This window comes from Marmota monax, unplaced genomic scaffold (assembly GCF_021218885.2).
Source record: "Marmota monax isolate L192 unplaced genomic scaffold, Marmota_monax_Labrador192_F-V1.1 WCK01_AAM20220418_F8-fsc00798, whole genome shotgun sequence".
NCBI classification, from domain to species: domain Eukaryota; kingdom Metazoa; phylum Chordata; class Mammalia; order Rodentia; family Sciuridae; genus Marmota; species Marmota monax.
In genome coordinates, this window is record NW_026693983.1 from 25261 (window position 1) to 41028 (window position 15768).

Consider the following 15768-nt stretch of genomic DNA (forward strand, 5'->3'; position numbering starts at 1 on the left):
TTCCACATTCTTTACATTTGTAGGGCTTCTCTCCAGTGTGAGTTCTCCTGTGGCGAATAAGGCCTGTTTTTTGACTAAAAGCTTTTCCACATTCTTTACATTTGTAGGGCTTCTCTCCAGTGTGAGTTCTGTTGTGGTGAATAAGGTGTGTTTTTTGAGTAAAAGCTTTGCCACATTCATTACATTTGTAGGGCTTCTCTCCCGTGTGAGTTCTGCTGTGGCAAATAAGGTGTGATATTTGAGTAAAAACTTTGTCACATACTTTGCATTTGTAGGCCTTCTCTTCAGTGTGAGTTCTTTTGTGACAAATAAGGCTTGTTTTGTGACTAAAAGCTTTGCCACACTCTTTACATTTGTAGGCCTTCTCTTCAGTGTGAGTTCTTTTGTGACAAATAAGGCTGGCTTTTTGACTAAAAGCTTTTCCACATTCTTTACATTTGTAGGGCTTCTCTCCAGTATGAGTTCTGTTGTGGCAAATAAGGCCTGCTTTTTTATTAAAAGCTTTTCCACATTCTTTACATTTGTAGGGCTTCTCTCCAGTGTGAGTTCTGTTGTGGCAAATAAGGTGTGTTTTTCGACTAAAAGCTTTTCCACATTCTTTACATTTGTAGGGCTTCTCTCCAGTGTGAGTTCTATTGTGGCAAATAAGGTGTGTTTTTTGACTAAAAGCTTTTCCACATTCTTTACATTTGTAGGGCTTCTCTCCAGTGTGAGTTCTGTTGTGGCAAATAAGGGTTGATATTTGAGTAAAAGCTTTACCACATACTTTACATTTGTAGGTCTTCTTTTCAGTGTGAATTCTGCTTTGCTTAATAAAGATTGATTTTTCTTTAAAAACTTTATCACATTCTGCCCATTGGTAGGACATCTCTCCAGCATGGGTTCTTCTGTGGTAAATAAGACTTTTTTTTTTACTAAAAGCTTTGCCACATTGTTTATGTTTGTAGGGCTTCTCTCCGGTATAAATTCTTTGGATGTGAACAAGTCCTTATTTTTGATATAATTTCTGATGTTTACTCTCACATATAGTTTTCCATATTTTCTTTTCTTGTAAATAGTCAAGATAAAAAATTCTATAGTTCCCACTTATCACTTTGTGAAATATATGTTTTATGCCCTTTTCTGGTGAATATTCTTCGTTGTGATGAGGAGTCATGGCTGAAGTAAACAAAAAATTTTAAAAAAATTACATACTAGATTGGGATAAATATATTTGCATACACAACATGAAGTTAAGGTAAAATAAGTACATCAGGAGTGTAGCAGATTAGTAAATCCAAAGTTATCATTAATCCAGAAATATATCAGTTCAATAAAAATGTATAGACAAAATTACCTTGGGAATATTACCCAAATTTTTGAAGAGACCACAGTATCCAAGAGTAGTACATCACTAAGTAGAGTAATACAATAGAGAGAAGGAAAGTATGTTACTTTTATCATCCACAGACTTTTGTCCTCCATAAGGTAGCATTCTGTATTTAGTAAATATCTACCAGTTACCTTCACTCTCAGTAGAATAAGGAAAATGTAAAACATATATAAACATCTGTGGTTTTTTTAAAGAGTGTCTGAAAACTGGTTTTTATCTACCATGATATAGAGACATAAAAATAACTGATAGATTTTGGGTGATAATACCATAAATATTCCAAAAGGTTAGAGTGGTTATGGACTCTTAAAAAAATATGAACAAAAATTTTACTAAGAATTATACACATATATGCTATAAAATTTTCCCTAAAAACCTATTTAAAAGACTATAAAAACCTTGCATAGCCTATGGCCATAATACTTTGATGAAATCAAAATATGGCAATCAAGAATAATAAATTGATTTTTATAGTTTTAAATTTGTGTGATATGATGATTTCTTTTAATGAAAATACAACTTTATGTATTTACTACATACATTATGGTATCTTACACTATTTATACAAGGTAAAATGACTAAAATGATTCAACACATGCATTATTTTATATAATTATCAGTTTTGTACTTACAAGGTATTGTATTCCTTCTATTGGTATTTATGAAGAACATAATACACTACACTCACCATGTGGTAAACAAAACTCTTGACCCTCTTATGCCCACTAAAATAAAAATATGGAGACTTTGACTAACAATGTCAGCCCTACACAAAACACAGTACCTGGTGAGCAAAATTTTACTGATTAAATTTTTGACTTCCACATGTGAATCAAAAGCTCCTGCAACTGACTCTCTGCCTGCCATATTTTACTTAATGCAAAGTCCTGCATATATATCTTATAACACTTTAAGAGACAAAATATTTTATATAACTAAATGATAATAGTATATAAGTACAATATTTATACTCATTTAATCATTGATGGGCACATATATTGAGTCCCTGTCTTGAATATTAAGAACAATGTTTGCACTAAACACAAAAGCAGAGGAATCTCTTCAATTGGCTGATTTAATTGTTCATTTAGTGCTGGCATTTCTGGATCTTTAGGTCATCCAACTTTAAATTTTTTTATGTGTGGTGCTTGGGATTAAGCCCCAAAATTCTATATCACTGAATTACAACATAAGTCTTGGACAAGAGCATTTGTGTTGCATTCTGGCAAAGAATTTTTTGACACTTTGCCCATATCTTGAGACTCTCTTTGAGGATAACTTTAATGTTGATGGACTAATTATCCTGGTGGAGGATATTTCAATGCAGCACAATATTCAATAGATGGCCTAGGTGTTTCTGAAAGATTTTTAATAAGGTTTATTTGAGAATCAGAAGCAGAAAGCAGAGCAGAATTTTTTTTAAGTTTTGCAATATGGCCATAAAAATATATGTAAAGTGAAGTTTTATTTCTGAAGAGATTAGTGTTGTTTTAAAAAAGGAGGCTAATATCTTGCTCAGAGAACCTAGAAAATGTGCTTTGAGTACATCTCAGCAATCAGCAAGGCCACACCCACTGAAGGACAAAGATTGTAGAAGTGAAAACACCTTTAAGAGACCATGAGATATAATTATACAAGCATGGAATATATCTTACTCTAATTATGACTTCATTCTTGTGGGTCTACATGATAGGGATTCACTATATATTTATATGTGTACATTAAAAAATTTTGCCAGGGGTCTGGGGATGTGATTCAAGTGGTAGCGTGCTCCCTGGCATGCGTGCAGCCCGGGTTTGATCCTCAGCACCACATACAAACAAAGATGTTGTGTCCACTGAAAACTTAAAAATAAAAATATTAAAATTCTCTCTCTCTCTCAAAAAAAATTGTCAGATTCATTCCACTTTCTTTTTCCTAACCTTCCCTTAATTTCTCTTTTTCTAATCTACTGAATTTCTATCCCCTATTTATTGTGGATTATATTCCACCTATTAGCAAATATATTTGACTTTGGTTTTGTGGGACTGTCTTATTTCTCTTAGCTTGATGATTTCCACATCCATCCATTTACTGGCAAATATCATAAATTCATCTTAAGAGCCCAGTAATACTCCATTGTGTATATATGCCACATTTTCTATATCAATCTATCTGTTGTATATGTGTTTCATAGTTTGTGTATGCTGAAAACATATACTGTAATTTTATGTGGAAATACCTTTAAACATGAGAATTGTTCAAAAAATAAATATATTGACTACTTCACAAATGAGAAAAAATAAAAATAAAAAAGACCTTTGGAGCACTGTACTGCATAGGGATGCTGAAATGAATCTCAGGATTCGTTTCAACATGCTCAACTGCCCAGGCATTCAAAAGTCCTTTGCAGCTGTGGTCCAAGAACACATAGCTACTGCTGCACAAGCTGGGAAACAGACCTTGGCCTCACCGATAGGCTTCCTTTTCTGAAGGAATGCAGGATGCTGGAGTTAAAGGTCCCTAGAGCTTCCATCAAGATTTCCAAAGAAACCCTGAAGGTCAGGAAAAACATACCAGGGTGAAAATCTTGCAAGTATGACAGATGAAAGTGTGAGAAGGGAGACAGTGCTGCAGTGGAGTTGTTCCAGATTTAGCGTGGCACATGGAATATGTACCAATGAAAACTATTGGCTGCAGACAAAGCCAGCCTAAGGGAGAGGCATATAAGCTGCAACAAACAAAGTCACAGGGATGGGGTACCTGAGTCCTTTCGAGAGCACGTTTCATTGCCAATGTACCCCAGATGCTAGATTTGGTGCTACTAGACCTAATGTTTTCCCCCACTGGATTTAGGTCTTATTTTGATCACATTCCTTTTTTCTATGTCTATATCCATGTCTTTTGGAGTGGGATTTTGTACACTGTGACATTATATATTGGATGTGTATATTTTGCTTTTGATTTTTAAAAGGCCTCATGGCCAAGAATTCACCTCCAGTCTCCAAATATGCTTTGAACCTAAACTTTTGGGCAATCCTGGAAGTATTCTTACTGTGGGGACTCTTGAAGGTGGGCAAAATGTTTTGCCTTATTATGATGCAAATTAGCATTAGGAGGGTTAGAAAAGGAGTATTATGGTTTAGATATAGTTTGTGCTCCAAAGAATCCTCTGTTAATACAGAAATACTAAGAGGTAAAATTGTTAGATTATAAAAACTATAACCTAATCAGTGCATTAATGCAGTTGATGGTTTGATAATTTAAGAGTATACTGTACTGGATGGTAACCATAGACACATGGAGCCTGATTAAAGTAAGTGTGTCACTAGGGGCATACTCTAGGAATTATATATTTTGTTCCTGGCTTTGCCTGCTCACCCTATGCTTCCTGGCCGTCATTAGGTAAGCAGATTTTCCCCACAGTGCACTTCCATCCAGATATTCTGATTCACTCTAGGTCCAGAGAAATAGAGTCAGCCCATTATAGACTGAAGCTTTGAATCCATGAGCCCAAAGAAACTTTCATTTCTCTAAATTGTTAATTAGGCTGTAAGCCACAGCATTAAAAAACTAACAAGCACAGCAGTCTTCATACAGTGCACCTTAGTTCTGACAAAAGTGGCACTTAGCAGTATGAAGCCATCCATCTATGATCTGCTCTGCCTGAAACTCAGTATTATTCACTCTTCCAAGTTCATCATTTTTAGAGCAAGGCCTAAATTTCTCTCCCAAGGTATTCACAGAGAAACTTTAAAGATAAACTGTTTCACAGCTGGCATAAAGTTTGGCCCATTATTTTTGCCAAGCCCCACACCCAGAACCTGCCTACAGCAAACTTTTTATGAAATCAAGACACGTTTTTGTGGCACAACTGAAACTGGCTATTATATCAAGGAAAAAATTTGTGGTCAATGTTCCCAGAAAAAATTCAGGTAAAAGGGAATTGCCTAGATATATTTGCTCAAGATAAGGACACTGTAAGTGACTGGGGAAAAATATTCTGGAAATATTTCTTAGGACATACCAATAGTTGAACAAACCAAATTTTTCTTCCTACCTTGGTAGTATTAGTAGGCTTGCATGTATCATATATATATATAAATTTCCAGAAGGTGTATTTATTGTACTCAGCTACACTGCTTCTCTTCTACTCACCAAAAGGGTTTTCTAATATGATAATTGACATGTTACTTGGAGATTAAAATGTTTACTAGTTAAAGTTTCTGTGAGTATCCATAAAACATATAGAATAACTGGGGTGAATTGATGCCTTACTTTGATGACAAGCAGAAAGAATATGTTTTTTGCTCACTACATTAAAGGAAACTAGTCTGATAGATAAAAGACAGGAAGGGATACTCTTTTTTAAAAAATTGTTTCTGAAGGCATCATAATTATACATATTAATTAGGATTATTTTGACAAAAGCATACATGCAAGGAATTTGATTTCAAGTTCCATCTGTTCCTTTTTTTTCTTTCTCCCCCAATTCTTTCTCCTCAACTCTGTTAAATTTCCCTTTCTTCTACATGTGCATAAGAAATTCCCTTAGTATCTTTATATGTGTATATAACATGATTTTGTTAAATTCATCTTTTTATGTTTCTCTTTCCCTTTCTCCCCATCATTTTCCTACATCTACTACAATAATCTTTCATATATCATGATGATATCCAGTCCTCTTTGCCACCACTGTCTTTCAATTATTTTGCTCCAGCTTCTGCATGTGAGAAAAAAACATATGTCTGCCTGTTTTCTGAGTTAGCATGATTTTCTCCATTTCCATCCATTTACTGGCAAAGACCATTATTTCTTTCTTTATAGCTGAGTACAACTTCATTGTGAATACATACACCACATTTTCTTAATCCATTTGTCTGTTGATGGGATCTGGGTTGATTCTACAATTTGGCTGTTTGAATGTGGTCCTGCAAACATTATAGTGGCTGTAAAGTTATAGTTTGCTCATTTTAGATCTTTTGAATAAACACCTCTCTGGAACAAATTCCTAGTTTTTTCAGGAATCTACATATTGATTTCCAGTTGTTTTAATTTTCAGTCCCACCAACAATGTAAGAATGTATCTTTTTCCCCATGTACTTGCTGGCATTTATTATTTTTTATGTTCTTTATTAGTTGACATTCTGAATGGAGTGAGATGAATTTTTTGTGTAATTTTTATTTGCACTTCCCTAATTGCTAGAGATGCTGAACATTTCATATATTTTTTTGGCCATTTGTGTTTCTTGTTTTGTGACGTTTATGTTTATTTCTTTTATCCATTTATTGATTGGACTATTTGTTTTCTGTTTGGCATTGATATTTTTGACTTTATATATTATGCATATTAGTCCTTTGTCAAAGGAGTAGCTGGCAAAGATTTTCTCCCATTCCATAACCTCCCCCCTTTAATCATTTCCTTTACTGTGCAAAGGCTTTTTAATTTGGTGACATCCATCTTATTGATTTTTGGTTTTACATTGTGGGCTTTAGGGGTTTTGCTGAGGAAGTCAGTGCCTGCAACTTTGTGATGCAGTGTTAACCCTTTCTCTTCTAGAAGTTTCAAGGTTCCTAAGTATTTGATCCATTTTGATATGAGTTTTGTGCAGGATGAAAGATAGGAATATAAGTTGGTTCCTCTACATATGCATATCCATTTTTTTCACAATGCCTTTAATATAAAGTCTCTATGTTCTCCAACTCAAGTATCAGATGGCTGTAAGTGTTCAGCTTTGTCACTATATTCTATTCTATTCCATTGGTCTTTATGTCTACTTTGATGCTAGTACCATGATGTTGTGGCTAATAAGACTCTGCACTATAATTTGCAATAAGATATTGTGATGCCTCCTGAATCACTTTTCTTGCTCAGAATTGATTTGGCTATTATGGATCATTTATTCTTCCAAACAAAGTGTAGGACCTTTTTTTTCCTAAGTCTTTGAAGCTTTTGATTGTATTTTTATGGGGATTGCATTGAATGTGTATATTGCTTTGGTAGTATGGCTATTTTGACATTATTAATTCTGCCTGTCTAAAAACATGAGGTCTTTTAATTTTCTGAAGACTTTTTTAATCTCTTTATTCAGTGTTAAGTGATTTTTGTTGTATAGTTTTTCACTTCCTTGAGTAGATTAAATCCCAGGTATTTTATTTTTCTTGAGGTTATTGTACAAATGATAGTTTTTTCTCTGCTGAATTACTGTTTATAAAAAAGCTATTGATTTAATGAGCCTTTTTCCTTGTACCCTGCTATTTCTTAAATTCTTTAATCATCTCTAGAACTCTTTGGTGGAATTTTGGGGGTCTTCTACATATAAGATTCTGTTACCAGCAAACAATGATAGTTTAATGACTACTTTTCTGATTTTTCTCCCTTTAATTTTCTTCTCTAGCCTGATAGTCCTGGCTAGAGTTTCAGAAACTATATTGAATAAAAGTGGTGAGGGTCAATATCCTTCTTTTGTCCCTGATTTTAGAGGAATAGCTTTCAATATTTTTTCATTTAATATGATGTTGGCTATGAGTTTTTTGTATATTGCCTTAATAATGTTGAGGTAACTCCTTTCTAACCCTACTTTCTCCAGTGTTCTTTTATTTTTATATTTTTATTAGTTGTTGATGGTCCTTTATTTTATTTATTTATATGCAGTGCTGAGAATCAAAATGAGTGCCTCACATATGTTAGGCAAGTGCTCTATCACTGACATACAACCCAGGCCCTTTCCAGTGTTTTTAACGTGCTTGAGTGCTGTATTTTATGAAAGGTCATTTCTGCATCTATTGAGATGATTATATGATTTTATTCTTAATTCTGTTAGGTGGAGGATTACATTTATTGATTTGTGTATGTTGAACCAGCCTTGCATCCTGGGATGAAGCCCACCTAATCATGGTGTATTATCCTCTTCATATGTTTTTCAATGTGGTTTTCAGATGTTTTATTAAGGATTTTGGCATCTATAAGTTTTTATATGGAGATATTTATAAAAGCTCATCAATTCACTTAAGCCTAAAGCCAAAAACATTGATTTTGAGGACCCAAGATACACCAGATATTACTACATTGTTTTCTGCCCAAGTGGCACAATCTTCCTTTTATGTGTTTCCATTCTGAAGACAGGGCTTCAAATATGTGTTTATTTTATTTCCCTCTTCTGGGGAAAGCCATACGTGAAAAGAAGTCTTTTTTTTTTTTTTTAAATCAGGTAAATTCTCCCACCAGGATGTCTCAGATATGGCATCAGGCTTTCATGGCAAACTTTTGTTGTGATGACCCCACTGTACATGCGGACAATTTTCCTCATGATTTCCTAGTTTGTGTGGCACTTCTATAAGTGCAATATGATTTTAGTGACCTCTGCCTTTCTTGCTTGGTGCAATTAATATTCTCTTACTCTGTCCAGAAAAATCTTACTCCAATCCACCTAGATTTTAACATATGTGGGCCGTAGGGTGGTAGAGCTTCTCCGGTGTCCTTTAAAATCTGAAGTCCTTTTTCTTTCTAACATGGTATTTCCATTCTCCCCAGGACTTAGATATATCAAAGATCACAAGCACTCAGCTACAGAAAATGTATTCCCTGGTAAATTCTGGCCGTCTTCACCATCCTGAGATCCCACCTTAGAAAAACCCATATGACATTAAGAATGGTTTCTGTGACACATTAGAGAAACTTGTTCTGCAAGGCCAGAAACACATACTCTTGACTGGGGTTCCCATACTCTTTCATGAAGATGTAAAATTCTCAGATATTTTCCCTCAGTGTTAGGTATTGAGGGAAATATATGTGGATTCTATTGAGTAATACAGTAATAACTGTATGTTTTAGTCAGCTGTTTAGGGCTGCAACCAAAAGACCTGATAAGAAAATTTTCAGAGGAGGAAGTTTATTTGGTGCTCATGGTTTCAGAGGCCTCAGTCCATAGACAGCTTGTTCTATTACTCTATGCACAAGGTATGCCAGAAGATCATAATAAAAAGATGTGGTACAAGAAATTGCCTCAGGACATAACCACAAGGAAGAGGGGAGGAGAGAGCATTTCTTACCACAGACAAAATATAAATTCCAAAATCATGCCCTCAATGACCCCCCTTCTCTAGCCACATCTTAAATGCCTACAATTACTACCCAGCTAATCCCTATTAGTATATTAATGCACTGATTATGTTAAGAATCTCATACCCCAATCATTTCACATATAAACTTTCTTGCATTTTCTCATGCATGAGTTTTTGGGGAACACCTCACATCTAAGTCATAACACTGTTTTTGTCATGGTATTCTTTCTGCCTCATTATACACAGTGAGTTTCTGTGTGTCACAACATACATGCTTCTATGTGGATTTTTAATTGTAATTATCTACTCTGACTTTTTTATTCTCCTAAGGAGATTTCTATTATGATAATCAACCAGTTCCTGGCTGATTGAATGTATCTTACCCAGAATTACTCTCATTTTCCAAAAAGTACACAAAATTACCTGGTTGAATTTATGTGCTGCTTGGCAGCTCTTCATGAAGAACATTTTTTCCCATCAGTATATTCAAGAAACACAGTCTGGCAGATAATCATCATGCAATAAATCTATTTTAAATTGTGCATTGGCATAGATTTAGAGGATTCATCGTGGGTTACCATGGGTCTTGAAAGAATCATGAAGATTTATATGGAGATATTCATGAGAGCTTATTAGGTCTGTGTAGTACAACTTAGCCCTGAGGTAAGAACCAAGATGCACAATTTAACAAAAGAGGTGAAAGATCTTTACAATGAAACTACACAACTAAAGAAAGAAATTGAAGAAGAACTTCAAAGATGGGAAGACTTCCCATGCTTTTGCATAGGCAGAATTGGCATTGTCAAAATGGCCATACTACTAAAAACATTATAACATAATTAATGAATTTCCTATTGAAATCTTAATGACATTCTTCATAGAAACAGCAACTATAAAATTCATTTGGAGCCTAGGGATGTGGCTTAATGGTAGAGTGCTTGCCTAGCGCATGTGAGGCCCTCTGTTCAATCCTCAGTACCACATTAAAAATAAATGAATAAAATAAAGCTATAAAAAAGTTACCTCATTAATTTTTTTATTTGGAAAAATAAGAGACCTAGAATAGCCAAAACAATCTTTAGCAAGAAAAGTGAAGCAAGGGCTGGAGATGTGGCTGAAGTGGTGCTTACCTGGCATGCATGAGGCATTGGGTTCTATCCTCAGCACCACATAAAAAATAAAATAAAGATATTGTGACCACTTAAAAATTTTAAAAAAATAATTTTTTTTAAAAAAAAAGAAAAGAAAAGTGAAACAGAAGGCATCACAAAACCAGACCTTAAAATTATACTACAGGGCCATAGTAACAAACACCAGAATGGCATTGGCAGCAAAACAGATACATACAAAGAATAGAAGACACAGAGAAAAATCCACATAAATACAGTTACCTTATACTAGACAAAGGTGTCAGAAACATACATTGGAAAAAGATAACCTCTTCAACAAATGGTACTGGGAAAACTGAAAATCCATATTTAGCAAAATGAATTTAACCTCTATCTCTCACCCTGCACAAAAATCAACTCAAAGTGGATCAAAGACATAGGGACTAGAACACAGTGCCTAATAGAAAAAAAAGTAGTCCCAGATCTACATCATGTCAGCTTAGGAACTAACTTCTTATCAAGACTCCTAAAGCACAAGAAATATTATCAAGAATCAGTAAATGAGATGGAATCAAACTAAAAATATTTTTTTCATAGCAAAGGAGAAAAGAACATGAACAGAACGATGACAGAATGGGAGGAAAATATTTCCACCTGAAAATCTGGTAAAGCATTAATCTCCAGGATATATAAAGAACTCAAAAAACTTAACACCAAGAAACTAAATAATCCAGTCATTAAGAGGACTAAGGAGTTGAACAGACACTTCACAGAAGAAGAAATACAACTAATCAACAAATATATAAATATATGTACAATATCTTTAGCAATTAAAGAAATGCAAATCAAAAATACACTGAGATTTCATCTCACCCCAGTCAGAATGGCAATTTTTAGGAATACAAGCAACAATAAATTTTGGCAAAGATGTGCGGTAAAAGGTACATTCATACATTGCTGGTGCATCTGCAAACTTTGGAAAGTTATATGGAGATTCCTCAAAAAACTTGGAATGGAACCATCATTTTACCCAATTATTGCCCTTCTTGGTATGTACTCAAAGAACTTAAAATCAGCATCAACAATGACAGAACCACATCAATGTATACAGCAGCTCAACTAATTGAGGTGTTCTTTAACAGATGAATAGATAAAAAAAATTGTGAGATTCAATACCCACACAAACCCATTAAATTATATTCATGCCCTGGATGATTTGAGTATTCCCCAAATTCAGGATTTCCACCTTTAGCTAAATCATTGTGACATCAATTATTGTTATTAGATGAATTCTAGATAGGGAAGACGGGTGGGAGGGAAAAGGAGGGGGCAGGAGATTAGCAAGGATGGTAAAATGTGATGGACATCATTATCCAAAGTACATGTATGAAGACTTGAATTGGGTGTCAACATACTTTATATAAAAACAGATATATGAAAATGTGTGGTTTATATGTGTAATAAGAATTATAATGCAAAAAAAGTACGTGTATAGAGGCATGAATTGGTGTGAACATACTTTACATACAAAGATATGAAAATTGATGCTCTATATGTGTAATAAGAATTCTAATGCATTCTGCTGTCATGTATTTAAAAAAATAAAATCAATAAAATTAAAAAAAATATTCTTATACTGGAAAAACTTGAGCTGCAAGGCCAGAAACATATGGTGTAAATTTTAATCAGACTTAGATAAATGGAAAATGCACAGATGTATTTCTTCCATGTGAAGTTCCTGAAATGGAGTAAGAAAAATAATTACAGAATATTCCAAAGGACATACTTATGACTGTCAGTGTCAAAGTCCTTCTCTTGCCTCAGAACCCTTGATGGTCTTGTTCCTATCAAAATGTATAATTTTCCTGGGAGTGTATTCAACATACATAGCTACTTTTGCTAATTTATACTCACCAAAAAGTTTCATGTTAGACAATTAAGTTCCTTGGTGAGTGGAGTGTTCCTTGCTCATAATTTCTGTCAATTTCTTAAAAACACACAGAATTAATCTGATATATCTATTCTCTGCCACACTTCAGCAAGAAGTTTTCTGTCCCTCAGTACATTTAGGGAAGTTAATATAACAAATAACAGACATGTAAGGAACATCTTTAATATTGTGGATTGGCAAGAATGCAGAGAACTCAGTTCAGGATACTATATAACCTGACATATACATGAATATATAACAGTTTACCCATCTGTTTAGAGCAGGTGAGCTGATGTATGTGTATCCTGTTATTGAACAAAATATCCTTAAGTGAAGCATTATTGTGTGGCACATAAATATATATCAGATAAGCTAATAGTCTGTTGTTAAGAAAATTTTTATACATTCAACATTAGGCTTGGGAGAGTAGTTTCTTCTGACTACTATAAAGTCTTGTAGATTTTTGAAATTTGATAAGAATACCATTCAAACTTCTGGTTTAACATTAAACAATATGCATTATCAAATCATATGTTTATTAATTATTATTCTTGCTTATCATTTGGTTTAATCTGGTCTGGAGTAAACCACTTGCAAACTTCCAATTGTTCTCTTGATCTACTCATGTAGGATGAGCTCAATCTCCAACTAACACATTGTGTCAATCTAAGTGAAATATTTTGTGAGAGGGGTGTTTATTAAATACATGTGCAAAGGTTTCTTTCTGAGGAAGGATGACAGCTAATCCTCTATGTTCTGCCATAAGAGTTGAACAAAATATAGATGTTCATAAGAAAAGCCATTTAGAAAATACATAAAACTACTTAGGCACCATGAGTCTCTTATTGCTTTGGTTGTTGAGACTGTTCTAAAATTCTGAGCAAAGGGACAAATTTTTCAATAGGCCTTTCTAAGGATAGGTATTATGAGGAAGCCTAATATTATCTTTCTTCTTCACAGGAAGTAGTACAGCTTTGTTAGAACATATAAAAAAAGTTAGGATGACCAAGGAATACATCTTACTCCCTGTACTTACCAATAAGAATGGTGTGCTCTGCTGTTGCTTTTCTGAGTAGTTTAGTTCCAGCATTGGGATGCTGGAGTATGACAAACTGCACACAGTATAAGTTTTGATGACCAAATTATAGAATTATAGAATACACACACACACACAGACACACACACACACACACACACACACACACATATATATATATATATATATATATACATATATATGAGAGAGAGAGATTTAGAGATTATATATATGAGAGAGAGAGAGACTTAGAGATTATATATATATATATATATATATATATATATAATATGTCTTGGACATTTTGAGTATATATTCTACTTATATCAAACTTAACACAGCCTCTACTACACATTTGTGTAATGTTTTAAAATTCAGAGACCAAAAAGGAAATGTCTATTAACTTCATTCTGGAGGGTTAGACTTTGCTGGATCCTGCCCAGTAAAATCCATGCAGAGATGTGATGCAAAAAGTCTTCAGAAACCTGCCCAGTAAGATCCATGCAGAGATATGATGCAGGAAGTCTTCAGAAACCTAGGTAAGATTAGCATTTGTTTGTGTGTGTGTGTGTGCATTTACGCACGCATGTGTTCACTAGGGATTGAACCCAGGGCCTTGGGCATGTGAGGCAAATATTCGACAAATTGATCTGCATCCCCAGTCAAGAATAACATTTATTTACAAAATCAAATACTTTAGGAAATATATCCAGCTTGATGTCATTGTCTAGTGCATCAAATCCCATATTTTTTATAATTTTTAATAATTCATAATGATTCTCTTGGTTTTTCGGTTTAGGAAATCAGAGGATCCAAACATTAATGATCTGAACAATATCTTGTGAAAAATCTAAAGTAATCTGTACTTGTAAGAGGCAGTTTTCCTTGAGAAAATCTTAGCACACCAGATAATATTAGAAACGAGCAAACAAACCAAATAAGCACAATTTGAAATATTTACTTCTAGAAGTTTTTTTTAATATATAACCAGAAAGATATACTTCAATGTAATATAGATGTTTAGTATTTTAAATACAGTAGATTCGCAAACACTACTAAGAAAGTGTATTAATGGATACCACTTTTTTTGTAACTATTGGGAAGCAGTCAGTCAACTAATCAGTGCATTTCCTATCAAACAATTTAGAAATGACATACACACTTCCCCTTATATTGGTAATAATGTAAGTAAAATTCTATTAATACAAAAACATTAAAAAAACAATAAAACTGTCATTTTCTCAGAAATCATGATTGAGGCACTTTTAAAATAAAAATGATATTGTGTTGGACTGGGAATATAGCTCAGTTGGTAGAGTGCTTGACTCACATTAACAAGGCATTAGGTTCAGTCTCTAGTACACACACACACACACACACACAACACACACACACACACACATTATATATATATATATATATATATATATATATATATATAGTGTTTAAACCTGAAACTTAAAAAGAAAAATACATGTGAATACAGTATTTATGAAAAAGTCTTCTTGCCATCTATTACTCAATAGGCACATTGTAACTTACTCTGGCAAGAAGCCATATGAAAGATAAGAGTGTGGATAGAAGTCACAAGAACTTCTCTCACATGATCATAGACAAGGTAAGGCATAATGGTAATTCATTTAGAAATGAATGTTACATAGGGAAGAGTTCAATTTTTCAAGGACTTTCAAAAACATAATCTCATGATCTCACTGGAGAGAATCTTTATGGATATAATCAATGCGGTAAAGCCTTCACTTATTACAGTTTTATTTATATTCATAAAAATCTTATACTAAAGACAATCCCTATAAAGTAAACAATATGGAAAAGCTTTTAGTTATTCTAGCTCTATTAGAAAACATGAAAAAAATTCATATTTGAAAGAAGCACTATGAATGGAAACAATGTCGTAAAGACTTGGCTTATTAAAATTCCACTCAAAACCATGATCAAGCCAGGTGCAGTCATGCATGCCTATAATCCCAGATGTTTGTGAGGCTAAGAAAGGAGGATCACAATTTCAAAGACAGCTTCAGCAATTTAGTGAGACCCTGTCCCTAAATAAAATAGGAAAAAAAAAAGGGTTGGAGATGTGGCTCAGTGGTTCAGCACCCCTGAGTTCAACCTCTGGTCCCCCAAACAAAACAAAAACAACAAATCTATAAATTCATCCTAGAGGAAAGCCTTATCAGTGTAAGCAGTGTGTTAAAGAATACACCTTCCAAGGTTATATCTCAATTACCCACCTTCTCTGCTTAATAGAGAGGGAAGGGAC

The 15768-nt window shown here is 33.9% G+C and overlaps 1 protein-coding gene across 1 annotated transcript in view; it reads right to left on the reverse strand.

Annotated features, from left to right (window-relative positions):
* Nucleotides 1–15768, reverse strand: part of LOC124106413 (zinc finger protein 761-like) — a 70660-nt gene that overhangs the window by 1467 nt on the left and 53425 nt on the right. Inside the window, 1 exon segment of the mRNA XM_058585456.1 lies at nt 2–1158. Within this exon segment, the coding sequence (XP_058441439.1) occupies nt 2–868 (867 nt within the window). The 5' untranslated portion in view covers nt 869–1158.